The sequence below is a fragment of the Phyllobates terribilis genome, unplaced genomic scaffold (assembly GCF_046119375.1).
Source record: "Phyllobates terribilis strain yellow unplaced genomic scaffold, ASM4611937v1 Scaffold_13__5_contigs__length_258822181, whole genome shotgun sequence".
In the NCBI taxonomy this organism is placed as follows: Eukaryota; Metazoa; Chordata; class Amphibia; order Anura; family Dendrobatidae; genus Phyllobates; species Phyllobates terribilis.
In genome coordinates this window covers 169,900,895-169,925,099 of record NW_027362773.1, presented here as the reverse complement: position 1 = coordinate 169,925,099, position 24,205 = coordinate 169,900,895, and the positions used below count along the sequence as shown (strand labels likewise).

The window sequence follows — 24,205 nt, the reverse complement described above, 5'->3', positions numbered from 1 at the left end:
CTACACGTCGTGCTAATGTAAGTGCACCCGGGATACAGGTCCTACACGTCGTGCTAATGTAAGTGCACCCGGGATACAGGTCCTACACGTCGTGCTAATGTAAGTGCACCCGGGGATACAGGTCCTACCGTCGTAAGTGCACCCGGGGATACAGGTCCTACACGTGGTGCTAATGTAAGTGCACCCAGGATACAGGTCCTACACGCCGTGCTAATGTAAGTGCACCCGGGATACAGGTCCTACACGTCGTGCTAATGTAAGTGCACCCGGGGATACAGGTCCTACACGCCGTGCTAATGTAAGTGCACCCGGGATACAGGTCCTACACGTCGTGCTAATGTAAGTGCACCCGGGGATACAGGTCCTACACGCCGTGCTAATGTAAGTGCACCCGGGATACAGGTCCTACACGTTGTGCTAATGTAAGTGCACCCAGGATACAGGTCCTACACGTCGTGCTAATGTAAGTGCACACGGGATACAGGTCCTACACGTCGTGCTAATGTAAATGCACCCAGGATACAGGTCCTACACGCCGTGCTAATGTAAGTGCACCCGGGATACAGGTCCTACACGTCGTGCTAATGTAAGTGCACCTGGGATACAGGTCCTACACGCCATGCTAATGTAAGTGCACCCGGGGATACAGGTCCTACACGTCGTGCTAATGTAAGTGCACCCGGGATACAGGTCCTACACGTCGTGCTAATGTAAGTGCACCCGGGATACAGGTCCTACACGTCGTGCTAATGTAAGTGCACCCGGGGATACAGGTCCTACCGTCGTAAGTGCACCCGGGGATACAGGTCCTACACGTGGTGCTAATGTAAGTGCACCCAGGATACAGGTCCTACACGCCGTGCTAATGTAAGTGCACCCGGGATACAGGTCCTACACGTCGTGCTAATGTAAGTGCACCCGGGATACAGGTCCTACACGCCGTGCTAATGTAAGTGCACCCGAGGATACAGGTCCTACACGCCGTGCTAATGTAAGTGCACCCGGGATACAGGTCCTACACGTCGTGCTAATGTAAGGGCACCCGGGGATACAGGTCCTACACGTCGTGCTAATGTAAGTGCACCCGGGGATACAGGTCCTACACGTCGTGCTAATGTAAGTGCACCCGGGATACAGGTCCTACACGTCGTGCTAATGTAAGTGCACCCGGGGATACAGGTCCTACCGTCATAAGTGCACCCGGGGATACAGGTCCTACACGTGGTGCTAATGTAAGTGCACCCGGGGATACAGGTCCTACACGTCGTGCTAATGTAAGTGCACCCGGGGATACAGGTCCTACACGTCGTGCTAATGTAAGTGCACCCGGGATACAGGTCCTACACGCCATGCTAATGTAAGTGCACCCGGGGATACAGGTCCTACACGCCGTGCTAATGTAAGTGCACCCGGGGATACAGGTCCTACACGCCGTGCTAATGTAAGTGCACCCGGGGATACAGGTCCTACACGCCGTGCTAATGTAAGTGCACCCGGGGATACAGGTCCTACACGCCGTGCTAATGTAAGTGCACCCGGGGATACAGGTCCTACACGCCGTGCTAATGTAAGTGCACCCGGGATACAGGTCCTACACGTCGTGCTAATGTAAGTGCACCCGGGGATACAGGTCCTACACGCCGTGCTAATGTAAGTGCACCCGGGATACAGGTCCTACACGTTGTGCTAATGTAAGTGCACCCAGGATACAGGTCCTACACGTCGTGCTAATGTAAGTGCACCCGGGATACAGGTCCTACACGTCGTGCTAATGTAAGGGCACCCGGGGATACAGGTCCTACACGTCGTGCTAATGTAAGTGCACCCGGGGATACAGGTCCTACACGTCGTGCTAATGTAAGTGCACCCGGGATACAGGTCCTACACGTCGTGCTAATGTAAGTGCACCCGGGGATACAGGTCCTACCGTCATAAGTGCACCCGGGGATACAGGTCCTACACGTGGTGCTAATGTAAGTGCACCCGGGGATACAGGTCCTACACGTCGTGCTAATGTAAGTGCACCCGGGGATACAGGTCCTACACGTCGTGCTAATGTAAGTGCACCCGGGATACAGGTCCTACACGCCATGCTAATGTAAGTGCACCCGGGGATACAGGTCCTACACGCCGTGCTAATGTAAGTGCACCCGGGGATACAGGTCCTACACGCCGTGCTAATGTAAGTGCACCCGGGGATACAGGTCCTACACGCCGTGCTAATGTAAGTGCACCCGGGGATACAGGTCCTACACGCCGTGCTAATGTAAGTGCACCCGGGGATACAGGTCCTACACGCCGTGCTAATGTAAGTGCACCCGGGATACAGGTCCTACACGTTGTGCTAATGTAAGTGCACCCAGGATACAGGTCCTACACGTCGTGCTAATGTAAGTGCACCCGGGATACAGGTCCTACACGTCGTGCTAATGTAAATGCACCCAGGATACAGGTCCTACACGCCGTGCTAATGTAAGTGCACCCGGGATACAGGTCCTACACGTCGTGCTAATGTAAGTGCACCTGGGATACAGGTCCTACACGCCGTGCTAATGTAAGTGCACCCGGGGATACAGGTCCTACACGTCGTGCTAATGTAAGTGCACCCGGGATACAGGTCCTACACGTCGTGCTAATGTAAGTGCACCCGGGATACAGGTCCTACACGTCGTGCTAATGTAAGTGCACCCGGGGATACAGGTCCTACCGTCGTAAGTGCACCCGGGGATACAGGTCCTACACGTGGTGCTAATGTAAGTGCACCCAGGATACAGGTCCTACACGCCGTGCTAATGTAAGTGCACCCGGGATACAGGTCCTACACGTCGTGCTAATGTAAGTGCACCCGGGATACAGGTCCTACACGCCGTGCTAATGTAAGTGCACCCGAGGATACAGGTCCTACACGCCGTGCTAATGTAAGTGCACCCGGGATACAGGTCCTACACGTCGTGCTAATGTAAGGGCACCCGGGGATACAGGTCCTACACGTCGTGCTAATGTAAGTGCACCCGGGGATACAGGTCCTACACGTCGTGCTAATGTAAGTGCACCCGGGATACAGGTCCTACACGTCGTGCTAATGTAAGTGCACCCGGGGATACAGGTCCTACCGTCATAAGTGCACCCGGGGATACAGGTCCTACACGTGGTGCTAATGTAAGTGCACCCGGGGATACAGGTCCTACACGTCGTGCTAATGTAAGTGCACCCGGGGATACAGGTCCTACACGTCGTGCTAATGTAAGTGCACCCGGGATACAGGTCCTACACGCCATGCTAATGTAAGTGCACCCGGGGATACAGGTCCTACACGCCGTGCTAATGTAAGTGCACCCGGGGATACAGGTCCTACACGCCGTGCTAATGTAAGTGCACCCGGGGATACAGGTCCTACACGCCGTGCTAATGTAAGTGCACCCGGGGATACAGGTCCTACACGCCGTGCTAATGTAAGTGCACCCGGGGATACAGGTCCTACACGCCGTGCTAATGTAAGTGCACCCGGGATACAGGTCCTACACGTCGTGCTAATGTAAGTGCACCCGGGGATACAGGTCCTACACGCCGTGCTAATGTAAGTGCACCCGGGATACAGGTCCTACACGTTGTGCTAATGTAAGTGCACCCAGGATACAGGTCCTACACGTCGTGCTAATGTAAGTGCACCCGGGATACAGGTCCTACACGTCGTGCTAATGTAAGGGCACCCGGGGATACAGGTCCTACACGTCGTGCTAATGTAAGTGCACCCGGGGATACAGGTCCTACACGTCGTGCTAATGTAAGTGCACCCGGGATACAGGTCCTACACGTCGTGCTAATGTAAGTGCACCCGGGGATACAGGTCCTACCGTCATAAGTGCACCCGGGGATACAGGTCCTACACGTGGTGCTAATGTAAGTGCACCCGGGGATACAGGTCCTACACGTGGTGCTAATGTAAGTGCACCCGGGGATACAGGTCCTACACGTCGTGCTAATGTAAGTGCACCCGGGATACAGGTCCTACACGCCATGCTAATGTAAGTGCACCCGGGGATACAGGTCCTACACGCCGTGCTAATGTAAGTGCACCCGGGGATACAGGTCCTACACGCCGTGCTAATGTAAGTGCACCCGGGGATACAGGTCCTACACGCCGTGCTAATGTAAGTGCACCCGGGGATACAGGTCCTACACGCCGTGCTAATGTAAGTGCACCCGGGGATACAGGTCCTACACGCCGTGCTAATGTAAGTGCACCCGGGATACAGGTCCTACACGTTGTGCTAATGTAAGTGCACCCAGGATACAGGTCCTACACGTCGTGCTAATGTAAGTGCACCCGGGATACAGGTCCTACACGTCGTGCTAATGTAAATGCACCCAGGATACAGGTCCTACACGCCGTGCTAATGTAAGTGCACCCGGGATACAGGTCCTACACGTCGTGCTAATGTAAGTGCACCTGGGATACAGGTCCTACACGCCGTGCTAATGTAAGTGCACCCGGGGATACAGGTCCTACACGTCGTGCTAATGTAAGTGCACCCGGGATACAGGTCCTACACGTCGTGCTAATGTAAGTGCACCCGGGATACAGGTCCTACACGTCGTGCTAATGTAAGTGCACCCGGGGATACAGGTCCTACCGTCGTAAGTGCACCCGGGGATACAGGTCCTACACGTGGTGCTAATGTAAGTGCACCCAGGATACAGGTCCTACACGCCGTGCTAATGTAAGTGCACCCGGGATACAGGTCCTACACGTCGTGCTAATGTAAGTGCACCCGGGGATACAGGTCCTACACGCCGTGCTAATGTAAGTGCACCCGGGATACAGGTCCTACACGTCTTGCTAATGTAAGTGCACCCGGGGATACAGGTCCTACACGCCGTGCTAATGTAAGTGCACCCGGGATACAGGTCCTACACGTTGTGCTAATGTAAGTGCACCCAGGATACAGGTCCTACACGTCGTGCTAATGTAAGTGCACACGGGATACAGGTCCTACACGTCGTGCTAATGTAAATGCACCCAGGATACAGGTCCTACACGCCGTGCTAATGTAAGTGCACCCGGGATACAGGTCCTACACGTCGTGCTAATGTAAGTGCACCTGGGATACAGGTCCTACACGCCATGCTAATGTAAGTGCACCCGGGGATACAGGTCCTACACGTCGTGCTAATGTAAGTGCACCCGGGATACAGGTCCTACACGTCGTGCTAATGTAAGTGCACCCGGGATACAGGTCCTACACGTCGTGCTAATGTAAGTGCACCCGGGGATACAGGTCCTACCGTCGTAAGTGCACCCGGGGATACAGGTCCTACACGTGGTGCTAATGTAAGTGCACCCAGGATACAGGTCCTACACGCCGTGCTAATGTAAGTGCACCCGGGATACAGGTCCTACACGTCGTGCTAATGTAAGTGCACCCGGGATACAGGTCCTACACGCCGTGCTAATGTAAGTGCACCCGAGGATACAGGTCCTACACGCCGTGCTAATGTAAGTGCACCCGGGATACAGGTCCTACACGTCGTGCTAATGTAAGGGCACCCGGGGATACAGGTCCTACACGTCGTGCTAATGTAAGTGCACCCGGGGATACAGGTCCTACACGTCGTGCTAATGTAAGTGCACCCGGGATACAGGTCCTACACGTCGTGCTAATGTAAGTGCACCCGGGGATACAGGTCCTACCGTCATAAGTGCACCCGGGGATACAGGTCCTACACGTGGTGCTAATGTAAGTGCACCCGGGGATACAGGTCCTACACGTCGTGCTAATGTAAGTGCACCCGGGGATACAGGTCCTACACGTCGTGCTAATGTAAGTGCACCCGGGATACAGGTCCTACACGCCATGCTAATGTAAGTGCACCCGGGGATACAGGTCCTACACGCCGTGCTAATGTAAGTGCACCCGGGGATACAGGTCCTACACGCCGTGCTAATGTAAGTGCACCCGGGGATACAGGTCCTACACGCCGTGCTAATGTAAGTGCACCCGGGGATACAGGTCCTACACGCCGTGCTAATGTAAGTGCACCCGGGGATACAGGTCCTACACGCCGTGCTAATGTAAGTGCACCCGGGATACAGGTCCTACACGTCGTGCTAATGTAAGTGCACCCGGGGATACAGGTCCTACACGCCGTGCTAATGTAAGTGCACCCGGGATACAGGTCCTACACGTTGTGCTAATGTAAGTGCACCCAGGATACAGGTCCTACACGTCATGCTAATGTAAGTGCACCCGGGATACAGGTCCTACACGTCGTGCTAATGTAAGGGCACCCGGGGATACAGGTCCTACACGTCGTGCTAATGTAAGTGCACCCGGGGATACAGGTCCTACACGTCGTGCTAATGTAAGTGCACCCGGGATACAGGTCCTACACGTCGTGCTAATGTAAGTGCACCCGGGGATACAGGTCCTACCGTCATAAGTGCACCCGGGGATACAGGTCCTACACGTGGTGCTAATGTAAGTGCACCCGGGGATACAGGTCCTACACGTCGTGCTAATGTAAGTGCACCCGGGGATACAGGTCCTACACGTCGTGCTAATGTAAGTGCACCCGGGATACAGGTCCTACACGCCATGCTAATGTAAGTGCACCCGGGGATACAGGTCCTACACGCCGTGCTAATGTAAGTGCACCCGGGGATACAGGTCCTACACGCCGTGCTAATGTAAGTGCACCCGGGGATACAGGTCCTACACGCCGTGCTAATGTAAGTGCACCCGGGGATACAGGTCCTACACGCCGTGCTAATGTAAGTGCACCCGGGGATACAGGTCCTACACGCCGTGCTAATGTAAGTGCACCCGGGATACAGGTCCTACACGTCGTGCTAATGTAAGTGCACCCGGGGATACAGGTCCTACACGCCGTGCTAATGTAAGTGCACCCGGGATACAGGTCCTACACGTTGTGCTAATGTAAGTGCACCCAGGATACAGGTCCTACACGTCGTGCTAATGTAAGTGCACCCGGGATACAGGTCCTACACGTCGTGCTAATGTAAATGCACCCAGGATACAGGTCCTACACGCCGTGCTAATGTAAGTGCACCCGGGATACAGGTCCTACACGTCGTGCTAATGTAAGTGCACCTGGGATACAGGTCCTACACGCCGTGCTAATGTAAGTGCACCCGGGGATACAGGTCCTACACGTCGTGCTAATGTAAGTGCACCCGGGATACAGGTCCTACACGTCGTGCTAATGTAAGTGCACCCGGGATACAGGTCCTACACGTCGTGCTAATGTAAGTGCACCCGGGGATACAGGTCCTACCGTCGTAAGTGCACCCGGGGATACAGGTCCTACACGTGGTGCTAATGTAAGTGCACCCAGGATACAGGTCCTACACGCCGTGCTAATGTAAGTGCACCCGGGATACAGGTCCTACACGTCGTGCTAATGTAAGTGCACCCGGGGATACAGGTCCTACACGCCGTGCTAATGTAAGTGCACCCGGGATACAGGTCCTACACGTCGTGCTAATGTAAGTGCACCCGGGGATACAGGTCCTACCGTCGTAAGTGCACCCGGGGATACAGGTCCTACACGTGGTGCTAATGTAAGTGCACCCAGGATACAGGTCCTACACGCCGTGCTAATGTAAGTGCACCCGGGATACAGGTCCTACACGTCGTGCTAATGTAAGTGCACCCGGGATACAGGTCCTACACGCCGTGCTAATGTAAGTGCACCCGGGATACAGGTCCTACACGTCGTGCTAATGTAAGTGCACCTGGGATACAGGTCCTACACGCCGTGCTAATGTAAGTGCACCCGGGGATACAGGTCCTACACGTCGTGCTAATGTAAGTGCACCCGGGATACAGGTCCTACACGTCGTGCTAATGTAAGTGCACCCGGGATACAGGTCCTACACGTCGTGCTAATGTAAGTGCACCCGGGGATACAGGTCCTACCGTCGTAAGTGCACCCGGGGATACAGGTCCTACACGTGGTGCTAATGTAAGTGCACCCAGGATACAGGTCCTACACGCCGTGCTAATGTAAGTGCACCCGGGATACAGGTCCTACACGTCGTGCTAATGTAAGTGCACCCGGGGATACAGGTCCTACACGCCGTGCTAATGTAAGTGCACCCGGGATACAGGTCCTACACGTTGTGCTAATGTAAGTGCACCCAGGATACAGGTCCTACACGTCGTGCTAATGTAAGTGCACCCGGGATACAGGTCCTACACGTCGTGCTAATGTAAATGCACCCAGGATACAGGTCCTACACGCCGTGCTAATGTAAGTGCACCCGGGATACAGGTCCTACACGTCGTGCTAATGTAAGTGCACCTGGGATACAGGTCCTACACGCCGTGCTAATGTAAGTGCACCCGGGGATACAGGTCCTACACGTCGTGCTAATGTAAGTGCACCCGGGATACAGGTCCTACACGTCGTGCTAATGTAAGTGCACCCGGGATACAGGTCCTACACGTCGTGCTAATGTAAGTGCACCCGGGGATACAGGTCCTACCGTCGTAAGTGCACCCGGGGATACAGGTCCTACACGTGGTGCTAATGTAAGTGCACCCAGGATACAGGTCCTACACGCCGTGCTAATGTAAGTGCACCCGGGATACAGGTCCTACACGTCGTGCTAATGTAAGTGCACCCGGGGATACAGGTCCTACACGCCGTGCTAATGTAAGTGCACCCGGGATACAGGTCCTACACGTCGTGCTAATGTAAGTGCACCCGGGGATACAGGTCCTACACGCCGTGCTAATGTAAGTGCACCCGGGATACAGGTCCTACACGCCGTGCTAATGTAAGTGCACCCAGGATACAGGTCCTACACGTCGTGCTAATGTAAGTGCACACGGGATACAGGTCCTACACGTCGTGCTAATGTAAATGCACCCAGGATACAGGTCCTACACGCCGTGCTAATGTAAGTGCACCCGGGATACAGGTCCTACACGTCGTGCTAATGTAAGTGCACCTGGGATACAGGTCCTACACGCCATGCTAATGTAAGTGCACCCGGGGATACAGGTCCTACACGTCGTGCTAATGTAAGTGCACCCGGGATACAGGTCCTACACGTCGTGCTAATGTAAGTGCACCCGGGATACAGGTCCTACACGTCGTGCTAATGTAAGTGCACCCGGGGATACAGGTCCTACCGTCGTAAGTGCACCCGGGGATACAGGTCCTACACGTGGTGCTAATGTAAGTGCACCCAGGATACAGGTCCTACACGCCGTGCTAATGTAAGTGCACCCGGGATACAGGTCCTACACGTCGTGCTAATGTAAGTGCACCCGGGGATACAGGTCCTACACGCCGTGCTAATGTAAGTGCACCCGGGATACAGGTCCTACACGTCGTGCTAATGTAAGTGCACCCGGGGATACAGGTCCTACCGTCGTAAGTGCACCCGGGGATACAGGTCCTACACGTGGTGCTAATGTAAGTGCACCCAGGATACAGGTCCTACACGCCGTGCTAATGTAAGTGCACCCGGGATACAGGTCCTACACGTCGTGCTAATGTAAGTGCACCCGGGATACAGGTCCTACACGCCGTGCTAATGTAAGTGCACCCGAGGATACAGGTCCTACACGCCGTGCTAATGTAAGTGCACCCGGGATACAGGTCCTACACGTCGTGCTAATGTAAGGGCACCCGGGGATACAGGTCCTACACGTCGTGCTAATGTAAGTGCACCCGGGGATACAGGTCCTACACGTCGTGCTGATGTAAGTGCACCCGGGATACAGGTCCTACACGTCGTGCTAATGTAAGTGCACCCGGGGATACAGGTCCTACCGTCATAAGTGCACCCGGGGATACAGGTCCTACACGTGGTGCTAATGTAAGTGCACCCGGGGATACAGGTCCTACACGTCGTGCTAATGTAAGTGCACCCGGGATACAGGTCCTACACGTCGTGCTAATGTAAGTGCACCCGGGATACAGGTCCTACACGCCATGCTAATGTAAGTGCACCCGGGGATACAGGTCCTACACGCCGTGCTAATGTAAGTGCACCCGGGGATACAGGTCCTACACGCCGTGCTAATGTAAGTGCACCCGGGGATACAGGTCCTACACGCCGTGCTAATGTAAGTGCACCCGGGGATACAGGTCCTACACGTCGTGCTAATGTAAGTGCACCCGGGATACAGGTCCTACACGTCGTGCTAATGTAAGTGCACCCGGGATACAGGTCCTACACGTCGTGCTAATGTAAGTGCACCCGGGATACAGGTCCTACACGTCGTGCTAATGTAAGTGCACCCGGGATACAGGTCCTACACGCCGTGCTAATGTAAGTGCACCCGGGATACAGGTCCTACACGTCGTGCTAATGTAAGTGCACCCGGGATACAGGTCCTACACGTCGTGCTAATGTAAGTGCACCCGGGATACAGGTCCTACACGTCGTGCTAATGTAAGTGCACCCGGGATACAGGTCCTACACGTCGTGCTAATGTAAGTGCACCCGGGGATACAGGTCCTACACGTCGTGCTAATGTAAGTGCACCCGGGGATACAGGTCCTACACGCCGTGCTAATGTAAGTGCACCCGGGATACAGGTCCTACACGCCGTGCTAATGTAAGTGCACCCGGGATACAGGTCCTACACGTCGTGCTAATGTAAGTGCACCCGGGGATACAGGTCCTACACGTCGTGCTAATGTAAGTGCACCCGGGGATACAGGTCCTACACGTCGTGCTAATGTAAGTGCACCCGGGGATACAGGTCCTACACGCCGTGCTAATGTAAGTGCACCCGGGGATACAGGTCCTACACGCCGTGCTAATGTAAGTGCACCCGGGGATACAGGTCCTACACGCCGTGCTAATGTAAGTGCACCCGGGGATACAGGTCCTACACGTCGTGCTAATGTAAGTGCACCCGGGATACAGGTCCTACACGTCGTGCTAATGTAAGTGCACCCGGGATACAGGTCCTACACGTCGTGCTAATGTAAGTGCACCCGGGATACAGGTCCTACACGTCGTGCTAATGTAAGTGCACCCGGGATACAGGTCCTACACGCCGTGCTAATGTAAGTGCACCCGGGATACAGGTCCTACACGTCGTGCTAATGTAAGTGCACCCGGGATACAGGTCCTACACGTCGTGCTAATGTAAGTGCACCCGGGATACAGGTCCTACACGTCGTGCTAATGTAAGTGCACCCGGGATACAGGTCCTACACGTCGTGCTAATGTAAGTGCACCCGGGGATACAGGTCCTACACGTCGTGCTAATGTAAGTGCACCCGGGGATACAGGTCCTACACGCCGTGCTAATGTAAGTGCACCCGGGATACAGGTCCTACACGCCGTGCTAATGTAAGTGCACCCGGGATACAGGTCCTACACGTCGTGCTAATGTAAGTGCACCCGGGGATACAGGTCCTACACGTCGTGCTAATGTAAGTGCACCCGGGGATACAGGTCCTACACGTCGTGCTAATGTAAGTGCACCCGGGGATACAGGTCCTACACGCCGTGCTAATGTAAGTGCACCCGGGGATACAGGTCCTACACGCCGTGCTAATGTAAGTGCACCCGGGGATACAGGTCCTACACGCCGTGCTAATGTAAGTGCACCCGGGGATACAGGTCCTACACGTCGTGCTAATGTAAGTGCACCCGGGGATACAGGTCCTACACGTCGTGCTAATGTAAGTGCACCCGGGGATACAGGTCCTACACGTCGTGCTAATGTAAGTGCACCCGGGATACAGGTCCTACACGTCGTGCTAATGTAAGTGCACCCGGGATACAGGTCCTACACGCCGTGCTAATGTAAGTGCACCCGGGATACAGGTCCTACACGTCGTGCTAATGTAAGTGCACCCGGGGATACAGGTCCTACACGCAGTGCTAATGTAAGTGCACCCGGGATACAGGTCCTACACGTCGTGCTAATGTAAGTGCACCCGGGATACAGGTCCTACACGTCGTGCTAATGTAAGTGCACCCGGGGATACAGGTCCTACACGTCGTGCTAATGTAAGTGCACCCGGGATACAGGTCCTACACGTCGTGCTAATGTAAGTGCACCCGGGATACAGGTCCTACACGTCGTGCTAATGTAAGTGCACCCGGGGATACAGGTCCTACACGTCGTGCTAATGTAAGTGCACCCGGGATACAGGTCCTACACGTCGTGCTAATGTAAGTGCACCCGGGATACAGGTACACTGAGCTGCGGGTCAATCTATGACCAGATTTTGGATGGCAGATGTTGGAATTACTGAATTATAAAGTGTTATGTGACTGCAGAGATTTCACTGCAGCTCTAGATGTGACTGGAGCACAGGCTTGTAATGCGAGATCTGCTGCAGCCATCCCCCCAGGCGGATCACTCTGCTGCTCATCTCATGAACACCTACGTTCTGCTGCGCCTGCCCCGTCCAGTGACTCCACCAGACCTTTTCCCTTTTATAATTGCTACATGTATTTCCATTAATAATTTTCCTTGTTCTCGCCACCTAAACAAAACAGGCCAGAAAAATCTTCCGCTGAACGGTCTTCAGAATGGCCGAAGACTAGTCGTATAGAGAAGAGTCAATCATTCCAAGGCTGCGATATTGATCCGTGCGACTGCGGAAGGGATGAGGCTGCGGAGGAAGCGATCTCCGTGTTCAATGTATGAATAGATTCATGAGCCGCTCATTTCTTTCATTACTCACCAAGGATTTTGCTAATGTTAGAGTTGTGCATGTCAGGAAATGCCTGCAGGATTTTCCTTCGTTCATCTTTTGCCCAAACCATGAAAGCGTTCATTGGTCGTTTGATGTGCGGCTCGTTGCTGCTCCGTCCTCGTGCGTCCCTGTAGACTCGCGCCTCCACCACTGTGGTGCCCCCTGTCAGATAAAAATCAACACGATGACACTCGAATAATATCAATATCACATCAGATATTTAATGCAAAAAGTCACATCCAGCCTTTCCGAATAAAACCGTGTCCAAAAGCTGCGGCCGGCACAGGTGAAAAAAAGTGACTTCAAGCTGCTGAGATGGATATATGGCAAATGTTTACACATCATTCACGCCAGAGTACTACAACCACCAGCAGGCAAGAGAATGGTTACTTGGGAGTCAGATTCTGGTACTGGGAATTTCAGTTGATAGTAACAAGAGCTGGATTATCAAATGATGGATTAAAGGAATTGTATAACAGAAAGTTCCTCCCTGATCCTGAGCAACTAACCAGCAGGCTGTGCGGAGGCCCTTCACAGATCGGCCCTATGACAAACCCTCCAGCACGGGAGCTGCCTGATGTAATTTAATTGGTCGTTAGCAGCTGATCCGCTTCTCTGTCACAGAAGAGGCTTCCTGCAGTCACTGACTTGTTCATTTTTCTTGTTCTTCGGATGTGCGTCTGAAGGCGGCCGGACGCACCATGAGCAGCGCTCTGCCATATGTCAGTGCACAAAGTATCTCGCCGGAGCCCTTCTGTGGTCTCCGAGAACGGCTTTCATCTGAGTTTTAAAGGAGCTAATGACTGTGGTGGCTGCTGCATGTGGCTGGTGGTAAAATGAAGGAAACTCTACGCTGCCCGTCTAGATGATGCTTTCCAACCTCCCCCTCCCGTCTCAGCGGCCGCAGAACTTTACTTCTTAGTAAATTGCAGAAACTTCACTTCTCCGATAGTTTTAATCTTGAGGAAACATGAACACAACCGTGCCTTATTTAACACAAACTCTCCTTGTCTCTTTTTTAGACCCCATTGGAAAGTTCTCTGGCACTTATATATATATATATATATATATATATATATATAGTTGTTTTTTTTTCTTATTTGATTTTTTGGGGGTCTGACGGCTTGTCGTGGTCTCGCCCATCGCTAAAGTGAAATCTTTGTCTTTTCATTTTCCTTTTCCATAATATTTTATATAAAAAGAAGGAAACCCCCCACAAACTGCCCACAGCTGCTATAAATATAAAGACGCTGCAAGAATCGACAATCAGGGACATTCTTTTCACCACTGCAAAATGCTAAATCGTTAATATGGAAAATTATTACCAAGCAGATATTATTTTTAACTGCACACAAATAAAACCCTGGTCGGATGGTACAGCTGGCAGAGAGTACAGAGCCAGAAAACAGTACACCCCCATACGCCCCATCAATGCCTCTCTGTGCTGAAGATTGTAGGATGAAGGCTGTAAACTGTCCCTCTGATCATTCAATGATCTGCAACTGTCTGTGCAATCTGACTCCACAAAGACATCAGAATCTGCAGCAGCTGAGGTGTGTACTAAGAGCTTCTGCAGCAGCTGAGGTGTGTACTATGAGCTTCTGCAGCAGCTGAGGTGTGTACTAAGAGCTTCTGCAGCAGCTGAGGTGTGTACTAAGAGCTTCTGCAGCAGCTGAGGTGTGTACTATGAGCTTCTGCAGCAGCTGAGGTGTGTACTAAGAGCTTCTGCAGCAGCTGAGGTGTGTACTAGGAGGTTCTACAGCAGCTGATGTGTGTACTAGGAGCTTCTACAGCAGCTGAGGTGTGTACTAGGAGCTTCTGCAGCAGCTGAGGTGTGTACTAGGAGCTTCTGCAGCAGCTGAGGTGTGTACTAGGAGCTTCTGCAGCAGCTGAGGTGTGTACTAGGAGCTTCTGCAGCAGCTGAGGTGTGTACTAGGAGCTTCTGCAGCAGCTGAGGTGTGCACTAGGAGGTTCTGCAGCAGCTGATGTGTGTACTAGGAGGTTCTGCAGCAGCTGAGGTGTGTACTAGGAGGTTCTGCAGCAGCTGAGGTGTGTACTAAGAGCTGCAGCAGCTGAGGTGTGTACTAGGAGCTTCTGCAGCAGCTGATGTGTGTACTAGGAGCTTCTGCAGCAGCTGAGGTGTGTACTAGGAGCTTCTGCAGCAGCTGATGTGTGTACTAGGAGCTTCTGCAGCAGCTGAGGTGTGTACTAGGAGCTTCTGCAGCAGCTGAGGTGTGTACTAGGAGCTTCTACAGCAGCTGAGGTGTGTACTAGGAGCTTCTGCAGCAGCTGAGGTGTGTACTAGGAGCTTCTGCAGCAGCTGAGGTGTGTACTAGGAGCTTCTGCAGCAGCTGATGTGTGTACTAGGAGCTTCTGCAGCAGCTGAGGTGTGTACTAGGAGGTTCTGCAGCAGCTGATGTGTGTACTAGGAGCTTCTGCAGCAGCTGTGGTGTGTACTAGGAGGTTCTGCAGCAGCTGATGTGTGTACTAGGAGGTTCTGCAGCAGCTGATGTGTGTACTAAGAGCTGCAGCAGCTGATGTGTGTACTAAGAGCTGCAGCAGCTGAGGTGTGTACTAGGAGGTTCTGCAGCAGCTAAGGTGTATTTTATGAGGAGAACATGAGGTGTGTTGTGAGGTTCTGCAGCAGCTGAGGTGTGTACTAGGAGCTTCTGCAGCAGCTGAGGTGTGTACTAAGAGCTTCTGCAGCAGCTGAGGTGTGTACTAGGAGGTTCTGCAGCAGCTGAGGTGTGTACTAGGAGCTTCTGCAGCAGCTGAGGTGTGTACTAGGAGCTTCTGCAGCAGCTGAGGTGTGTACTAGGAGCTTCTGCAGCAGCTGATGTGTGTACTAGGAGCTTCTGCAGCAGCTGAGGTGTGTACTAGGAGCTTCTGCAGCAGCTGAGGTGTGCACTAGGAGGTTCTGCAGCAGCTGATGTGTGTACTAGGAGGTTCTGCAGCAGCTGAGGTGTGTACTAAGAGCTGCAGCAGCTGAGGTGTGTACTAGGAGCTTCTGCAGCAGCTGATGTGTGTACTAGGAGCTTCTGCAGCAGCTGAGGTGTGTACTAGGAGCTTCTGCAGCAGCTGAGGTGTGTACTAGGAGCTTCTGCAGCAGCTGAGGTGTGTACTAGGAGCTTCTGCAGCAGCTGAGGTGTGTACTAGGAGCTTCTGCAGCAGCTGAGGTGTATTTTATGAGGAGAACATGAGGTGTGTTGTGAGGTTCTGCAGCAGCTGTGGGTGTATTTGGACATTTCCCATGGCATGAATGATTGGCAGTACAGCACACACAGTATACTGAGCTGCGTCCTGGTGGTGATTCCCTCAGACGTTACTCTCCGCTCAGCGTTGGCCCGATAATAATTTGTGATTATTTTGCTGCACTTACGGATGTATGGAGGCTGGCAGCAAAAAACACACAAACCAAATTAAGAAAACCATTAAATATTCATGGGAGCATTGTGATAAAACAGATTGATGGAGCATTTTCCACATCATTTGTAAGAAGTAAGAGTGTATTTACTGAGCTGCTCGCCCTGAATTCTGCCACGAGGACGGCGGATGATCTGTACCGGACCCTCTGTACAGGGAACTCACGTTGTATCTCGCCCTCCTCACTCAGCAATTACCTTTGAGGATCCAGGTTTGGAATCGCTCCACATATGATCTTTCTGGCCTTAGTTCCCTTAGGGTGTATTTTTTCTTGTAATGCTACAGGACCTGGACTGCAGACATAACTGTTACAATGATTTGTATAATCTCTTACATTGATACAGTGACTCGTCTCTAATCTGTTTAGTTCCTTGTAGTAAGAGCAAATGAGCTCAGATAATGTGCAATCACCCCCGAAAAGTACCTTAACGTTCCTCAGGGATTTATAGCAATAGCCAAAAGAAGAAGAATACACTGATTATATTCTTCTATACATCAAGACGTTTCCACTTCTGGGCTCTCTGTGGCTTTGTGATCACTAAAGTCTGATCCTACTCACCTTCTGCGTCCTCTGGTCTTGTCAGATCGATGACCCCAGGGCCCAACTTTCCATCTTCGCTGGGTTTCCCTGATAACTGGGCATTGATATTGTCATAATGTGTCCTCTCCTGGGGGAAGAGAGAAGAGCAGAGAAACAATGTCAGTATGGAACAGACTCTTGTGCCATCTTCCCTGAACCCCAACAGGCGTGATGAGGCCAGGGAAGGGGTTAACAGATGGTAACAGATGTAACACGTCTTGTCTTAGGGAAGCGTTCACACATATTGTATCATCATCTGCAAACATTATCACTGAATGCCAATGACACACATGAAGCTACAATCAGGCCCTGCAGACGGCTGCGGATATGACATGTGCACATTACAGCCACATAGCGCCCACCACAGACCCAGGACTGGTGTCGGGACAAGATCTGGGGGTCGTTGCACATGTCATATGGTAGGAGGCCGGAATAAACATTTTAATAAGAGGGTTTTTCTGATTTATGTAGCGAAAGTTTATCCTTTCACTTTCTGTTAATTGAACAGAAGTTTTTTCTCATAACATCATTAGCTTAGTGAGCACAGCAGGAGGTTCAGTGAGACCCCCTGACTCCCCCCATGGATGGTGCTATCGGAACACAGCATTGGCAGCTTGATTTTCAACAGCCAATAAACTAGAGGGGTCTGGAGGAGAACAGAAGGAACGTGGAAGGGGCGGCCTGGTCTGGAGGGGACACCGCTGTTGCTTTGAGGCATTTCTAAATGTAGCTTCTTCCTCCATAAAGAAACATGAAAAGTGCCAGAAATCCCTCGTTACTGTTCCGATTATTGATGGAAAGAAGTCTTGTTACAAAAAGTCTACATGTAGCCCCAGTAAATGACAATTTTAGATAGTTTTGCTTTTTGACACCACCTTTTTTGGTAATCAAGATGCCGACTAAAGGGCGATATCTGTGAAAGGTTTTTGCTACACTTGGAAACAGAAGCGCACAGTGGGGTGTACTAAAATACAGGGCGAGAGGGTCTCCCCACTCATTAGTAAAAGTCCAGGTAATGTAGCGAGGACCAGATCCATCTGACAAGTGGTAGCAATTCATCATCATGGCCACTTTCTCTGGTTAGTGGAGGAAACAGACCAACAGCCATCCAGGAGGACGACATCTGAAACTTTACTTTCAACTTATGGCTCCATTCACACTTCAGTTCCCCTCAGTGTCCGTGTCTGCAGAGCTTTTTTTTATCTAGTATAAAAAGGAACCCTTTAAAATCCCCCCAAAAACAGTCAATAGGAAAGAAAACTGGATGGTGATGGATTTGTGAGCTGCGTCAGGGACCCTGTAGCAATAGCTGTGACGGCGGTGTGAACAGAGCCCCGGTGAGCGGCTGCGCTGCGATGTGTGCGGGGCGGATGGCCTCTGTTCTCCGCGCTACATGAACACTCTTCAATTGTTATCATTAATTTATTGTTTCCGTTTAAAGTAGAGAACACGCGGCAGCCACGACGGCGTTTTCCCTCTTGTCTTGTTCATTCTTCAGACAAAACGCGGCGTTGTGTTGTGCTCAGGAATAATGAGTCTGCGTCGTTCATTACTACAGAACAATATTACATGTCATGTCAGCGCCAATCTGCCGATGTGAAGAACCAGCTCTGAGCCTGGAGAACATCGCTTCCTTCATGTTAGACCTAATACATAATGCAGGAGCGAAGGGCTGATCGCTGCTCGTCTCATTGCGCGCTGACCCACTTCTCTGCCGCGCGCGGAGCACTTCAAAAGCAAACACCGGCATTTTAGGCAGAGACCCTCGCAGAGATCAGCTGGTTCAGAGGTGTCCCCTAATGGTAAATGACTTGTAACAATGGTCTGTATTGCATTACCTCCAGGGGTCACTCTGCTGTCTTCAGACTTGGAATAGGATGCATCTGCAGAGCTGGCAGTCACTTCCCACTGCTATGTCTCTTAATGTCAGTCTTCACTGACGTTCTGAAATTCTAATCATGAACCAGAAATCTCAGGATGAACAGGTCCCTCCTGGATTGAGTTGTATTGCCGAGCAGGGCCGTATTTGCCCTTAGGCACTTGTAGGCACGTGCCTAGGGCGCCGGAATTCGGGGAGGGCGGCGCCTGAGCGTGTTTTTTTTTGGGCGGTCTATACTAATAGTAAGTAGAAACCTTATATCTCTCACATTGTCCTTACGCTGGTTTGGATCCTCTTCCATCGCTGGGTTAGCATTGGTAATGCTTGGTTAAACTACAGGCGCTTTTACCTCCAATCATTGCTTTTTGCATCTTGGCACTACGCACTTTCTTTGCTACTTCATCTAGAAGACATTTTTTCTGGGAGGGCTGATCTTTCCCAAAAATCGACTTGTTTAGCTACCTGTCCGCTACAATATGATACCTTATGCTTATCTAATTTAATGTGTTTATATATTCATCATCATAATAAAAATGAAAATCTTTTTAATCCATTGATGCCTCATTTAATGGGGATATACTTTCTTCTGTATTCGTGTGTTTTCGGTGACACTTCAGCGGTTAATCGCACCCTTGTGATACAGTGTATTAAGTTGTGCAGTGTTTGCTGCTCGATCTTCTGCTCTCACTATAGAATTTCACTTCCATATTTTGGCCGGGAGGGACTGAAATACACATTTCCTATACTGCGGGGACACGGCCTCTGCTATCTTACATCTCCCACAAATGTGTCGGTGATAAAAAGCAAATATAGACCTGAAGATGTCGCCCGCCCGAGTGGAATGAACAACTGCTGCGAAGTGGGACTTCACCTTACAGCCGTATCAGAAGATACAAAAACGTATTTGTCACCTGTCGAGCCCCGCAGATGACGGAAGAAGCGTCCTGTGCATAAATAAGCATTAATGAAAAGTTCTGCAACAGTAAAATAGACCTACTCCATGATGAATGGGGTCTGACCGGTGGAGCCGCCACCAATAATGAGGATACAATGGGAGCGGCACAGGTTTGGCAGCACTATGGGCCACACGGCCTCCTCATTCTCAGGACAAATCTCCCCAGCAATCATGACGTGAGAGCAAACACAATGCCATTACTTGGTACCATCCCTTAAAGGGACGTTTTTACTCACTGACATAGAACAGAGATCTTGAACATTGTGATGAATTAAAACACAGAGGTAATGGTATCAGGAAAGAAAAAATTCTATTTGTTGCCATGAGCAACTCCTCTTTTCCTTTGCATCTTACCATAAAGTCTATTAAAAAGTTGCAGAAAATCACATGATACAACTATGGCGCTTTAAACCCAGAAGACTGGACACCGGCCCTTTAAAGGGGGGGACTGTTCCAGCTGTGAGGCTCAGTTAGAGGATGTTCTGCTTCATGACTCCAGAGCTGCGCTCCGTCCACCCCTTCTGTAATGGATCTTTCCTCTTGTCCTGAGATAAAAGCTGAATGTGTGACGTGCGCTGTATATATTCATAAAATTTTATATACTATGCTTTATACACTTATTGCCCATTCTATAATAGCGGGCGCGCCGACACTAAAACGCCTCTTAAATTTACACCCCTGATTTATCTCCTGACACGTAACAATGCTTTTTGTTGTATCTCCTGTTTATTAATGTGACTTTACAGCTGCTGCCTCCAGGATCCGGCCTAAATTAATGGCATTTTTATTATTTTATAGTGTCATTAAATTTTTAGAGATCGCTCTATCAAACAAGAGTCATAAAGAGGCTTAATGTAAACGGGACACTTAGATGAGGGCGCGATGCATTCCCGCGGAGTTTAGAGTAAACTGCTTGTAATAAATGATATTTACAGCGCTGCTAAACATCAGGGAATACTTGGGACAAGTTTAGCAGTTGTACGGTGAATTGTGTACTTACAGCAAAGTGTTCCCATTCCTTTTCTCTAAATAAATGCTTTTTATGTGTTTACGTGTTTTTCCCTTACTAACCTGTATTAGGAATTACTGACGCGTTTTGGGTCGGCAAAGTATCTTACAATGAATAGCGAGACAAGTTAATGGCTCATAAACCCTAAACAAAGAAATAAAACGACAATAAGCCGCACGCACTGACATCCTTTCCACTTTGAAAATCCAATTTTAAGATCCGGATCGGCCTGATACGCATTTCAGAAACAGCGGGTCATGCTATAAACTAGGAGAAGAATGTGAAAAGAAAAAGCCAACGTCAGCGGCTCAATAAAAGGCCGAGAGCAGAACCATGAGCCATAGACGCCGTCCACAACCCGTTCAGATCCGGAGTATCCCATGCTCCATCCCGTCATCCAATACTGAGAATTTATTAAGGAGACAGTAATCACCCAAACTCGCTGATAGCAACCTCCTCTGAACTTGCTGATAGCAACCTCCTCTGAACTCGCTGATAGCAACTTCCTCTGAACTCGCTGATAGCAACCTCCTCCGAACTCGCTGATAGCAACCTCCTCCGAACTCGCTGATAGCAACCTCCTCCGAACTCGCTGATAGCAACCTCCTCTGAACTCGCTGATAGCAACTTCCTCTGAACTCGCTGATAGCAACCTCCTCTGAACTCGCTGATAGCAACTTCCTCTGAACTCGCTGATAGCAACCTCCTCCGAACTCGCTGATAGCAACCTCCTCCGAACTCGCTGATAGCAACCTCCTCCGAACTCGCTGATAGCAACCTCCTCTGAACTCGCTGATAGCAACTTCCTCCGAACTCGCTGATAGCAACCTCCTCCGAACTCGCCGATAGCAACCTCCTCTGAACTCGCTGATAGCAACTTCCTCTGAACTCGCTGATAGCAACTTCCTCTGAACTCGCTGATAGCAACCTCCTCTGAACTCGCTGATAGCAACCCCCTCTGAACTCGCTGATAGCAACCTCCTCCGAACTCGCTGATAGCAACCTCCTCTGAACTCGCTGATAGCAACTTCCTCTGAACTCGCTGATAGCAACCTCCTCTGAACTCGCTGATAACAACCTCCTCCGCTCGGGGATCAGGACTTTCATCAACTCTTGGCGCATTCTTCCTGTCCTGCTCCAGTCCTGCTCCTGTCCTGACTCCAGTCCTGCTCCAGTCCTGCTCACACAAGTACTGACACATTGTACCGCAGGAATGTAAGACCACTGTCACTGACATCAAACAGACCTCTGGGAAATGAGGAGGAATTGAAGCCTAAAGTCTATTAGAAAGTTTAATAACTTTTCATTACATCTTGATTAAGCTTCATTTACACAAATTGGGGGAATAAATAGTAGCAAAGATGGTAAGCGGCAGGCACCTCCTCTGCTGCAGATTATTTTGCTTTTCCTCCCTGCCCCTTCCTTAAGTCCACAAATAATAAAGGTGGTATTCTGGCAGGGGCTGGGGGGCCGTGCAGCTGCAGCGCTCATTTCCATATTCTATACCTTTCATACAGCGATCGTTACTGAGATGTATATTTTTAGTGGAGGCAGAATAAAGACGGATTGTTCTCCACTAAATGCCATTTGTTGGTGCCAGAAAAGTCAGTGATTTTTCGTTAAAGCTCCTGCCCAGAGATGACTGATTGCCTCCATCTTTTGTAAAACAATATGAGGTTTAATAATGCGCTGGGCACCCCTCCCCGCCGTCGGATTACCCAGGCTGATCAGGCTTTGCCATATCCCAAATTGTTTCAGTATGCTTCCTCCTTCCCTGCTGAAAATAACCCAGCAATGGAATATGGCACACTTGGAACATTGTTTCTCCTAGGCTTTTTTTTGTACTTTTGCAAACAAATCTATTTGGTTAAAGTATGTGCGGGTAGGCGGCGAGAGAGGCTTCCATTACACTTGGTCAAATGGAAGGGCAGCTCTCCAAAAAGTCTCTTACTGCTACTCATTCAGGAGCCCGGAGCTGTTCAGCTGTGTAATACATCTATAAATCAGAGACCACTGTGACAATGCATCACATAACATCGGTGGGATCGACCTGCAGTCTCAAGGGTATGGGGGCATCTCAACAGATGATGTCTGGGAAAAGAAGGAACATTGCATCAGCCGATGCTTGTTCTCCAGGAGATAAGTCGCTGCCAGGACAGTCTGGAGGGGACAGAGGCTCTGTCCTAGAAAACACAGCAGCACTCATCTCACTGAACATTACTGTGTATAGGGGACTATGGGAAGGCAAGACTGTTCAGCTCACAGCTAGTTACTGTGTGTGGGGGAAAGGTTGGGAGGGATTGTCTAAGGCCACATTCACACGTTCAGTATTTGGTGAGTTTTTTACCTCCTGGTTTTGGCTTACAAATACTGATGAAATACTGAATGTGGCCTAAGTGTAAGAAAAGAGAAACAGCCCCTTCAGGAGAAAGAGAAAAGAAGAGAAGCGTCCTGTTCAGAAACAATCACTCCTCTCTAGTGATGGATAGGCGGCATTCTCAGTGATGTCACCGCTGATCTCTGGTGATGGATAGGCGGCATTCTCAGTGATGTCACCGCTGATCTCTGGTGATGGATAGGCGGCATTCTCAGTGATGTCACCGCTGATCTCTAGTGATGGATAGGCGGCATTCTCAGTGATGTCACCACTGATCTCTAGTGATGGATAGGCGGCATTCTCAGTGATGTCACCGCTGATCTCTGGTGATGGATAGGCGGCATTCTCAGTGATGTCACTGCTGATCTCTGGTGATGGATAGGCGGCATTCTCAGTGATGTCACTGCTGATCTCTGGTGATGGATAGGCGGCATTCTCAGTGATGTCACCGCTGATCTCTGGTGATGGATAGGCGGCATTCTCAGTGATGTCACCTCTGATCTCTGGTGATGGATAGGAGGCATTCTCAGTGATGTCAGCGCTGATCTCTGGTGATGGATAGGCGGCATTCTCAGTGATGTCACCGCTGATCTCTGGTGATGGATAGGCAGCATTCTCAGTGATGTCACCTCTGATCTCTAGTGATGGATAGGAGGCATTCTCAGTGATGTCACCGCTGATCTCTGGTGATGGATAGGCGGCATTCTCAGTGATGTCACCGCTGATCTCTGGTGATGGATAGGCAGCATTCTCAGTGATGTCACCGCTGATCTCTGGTGATGGATAGGCGGCATTCTCAGTGATGTCACTGCTGATCTCTGGTGATGGATAGGCGGCATTCTCAGTGATGTCACCGCTGATCTCTAGTGATGGATAGGCGGCATTCTCAGTGATGTCACCACTGATCTCTAGTGATGGATAGGAGGCATTCTCAGTGATGTCACCACTGATCTCTGGTGATGGATAGGCGGCATTCTCAGTGATGTCACCACTGATCTCTAGTGATGGATAGGCGGCATTCTCAGTGATGTCACCGCTGATCTCTAGTGATGGATAGGCGGCATTCTCAGTGATGTCACCACTGATCTCTAGTGATGGGTAGGCGGCATTCTCAGTGATGTCACTGCTGATCTCTGGTGATGGATAGGAGGCATTCTCAGTGATGTCACCGCTGATCTCTGGTGATGGATAGGAGGCATTCTCAGTGATGTCACCGCTGATCTCTAGTGATGGATAGGCGGCATTCTCAGTGATGTCACCGCTGATCTCTAGTGATG

The 24,205-nt window shown here is 50.9% G+C and overlaps 1 protein-coding gene across 2 annotated transcripts in view; it reads right to left on the bottom strand.

Annotated features, from left to right (window-relative positions):
- The window catches only part of LOC141174229 (transcription factor Sox-6), a 185,761-nt gene that overhangs the window by 27,663 nt on the left and 133,893 nt on the right, over positions 1-24,205 (bottom strand). For both annotated transcript variants that reach the window (XM_073659052.1, XM_073659053.1), the window contains 2 exons: positions 16,688-16,796; positions 12,694-12,867 (listed from right to left, as the gene is read on the bottom strand). In XM_073659052.1, the coding sequence (XP_073515153.1) occupies positions 12,694-12,867; positions 16,688-16,796 (283 nt within the window). The remainder of the gene's footprint in view (positions 1-12,693; positions 12,868-16,687; positions 16,797-24,205) is intronic.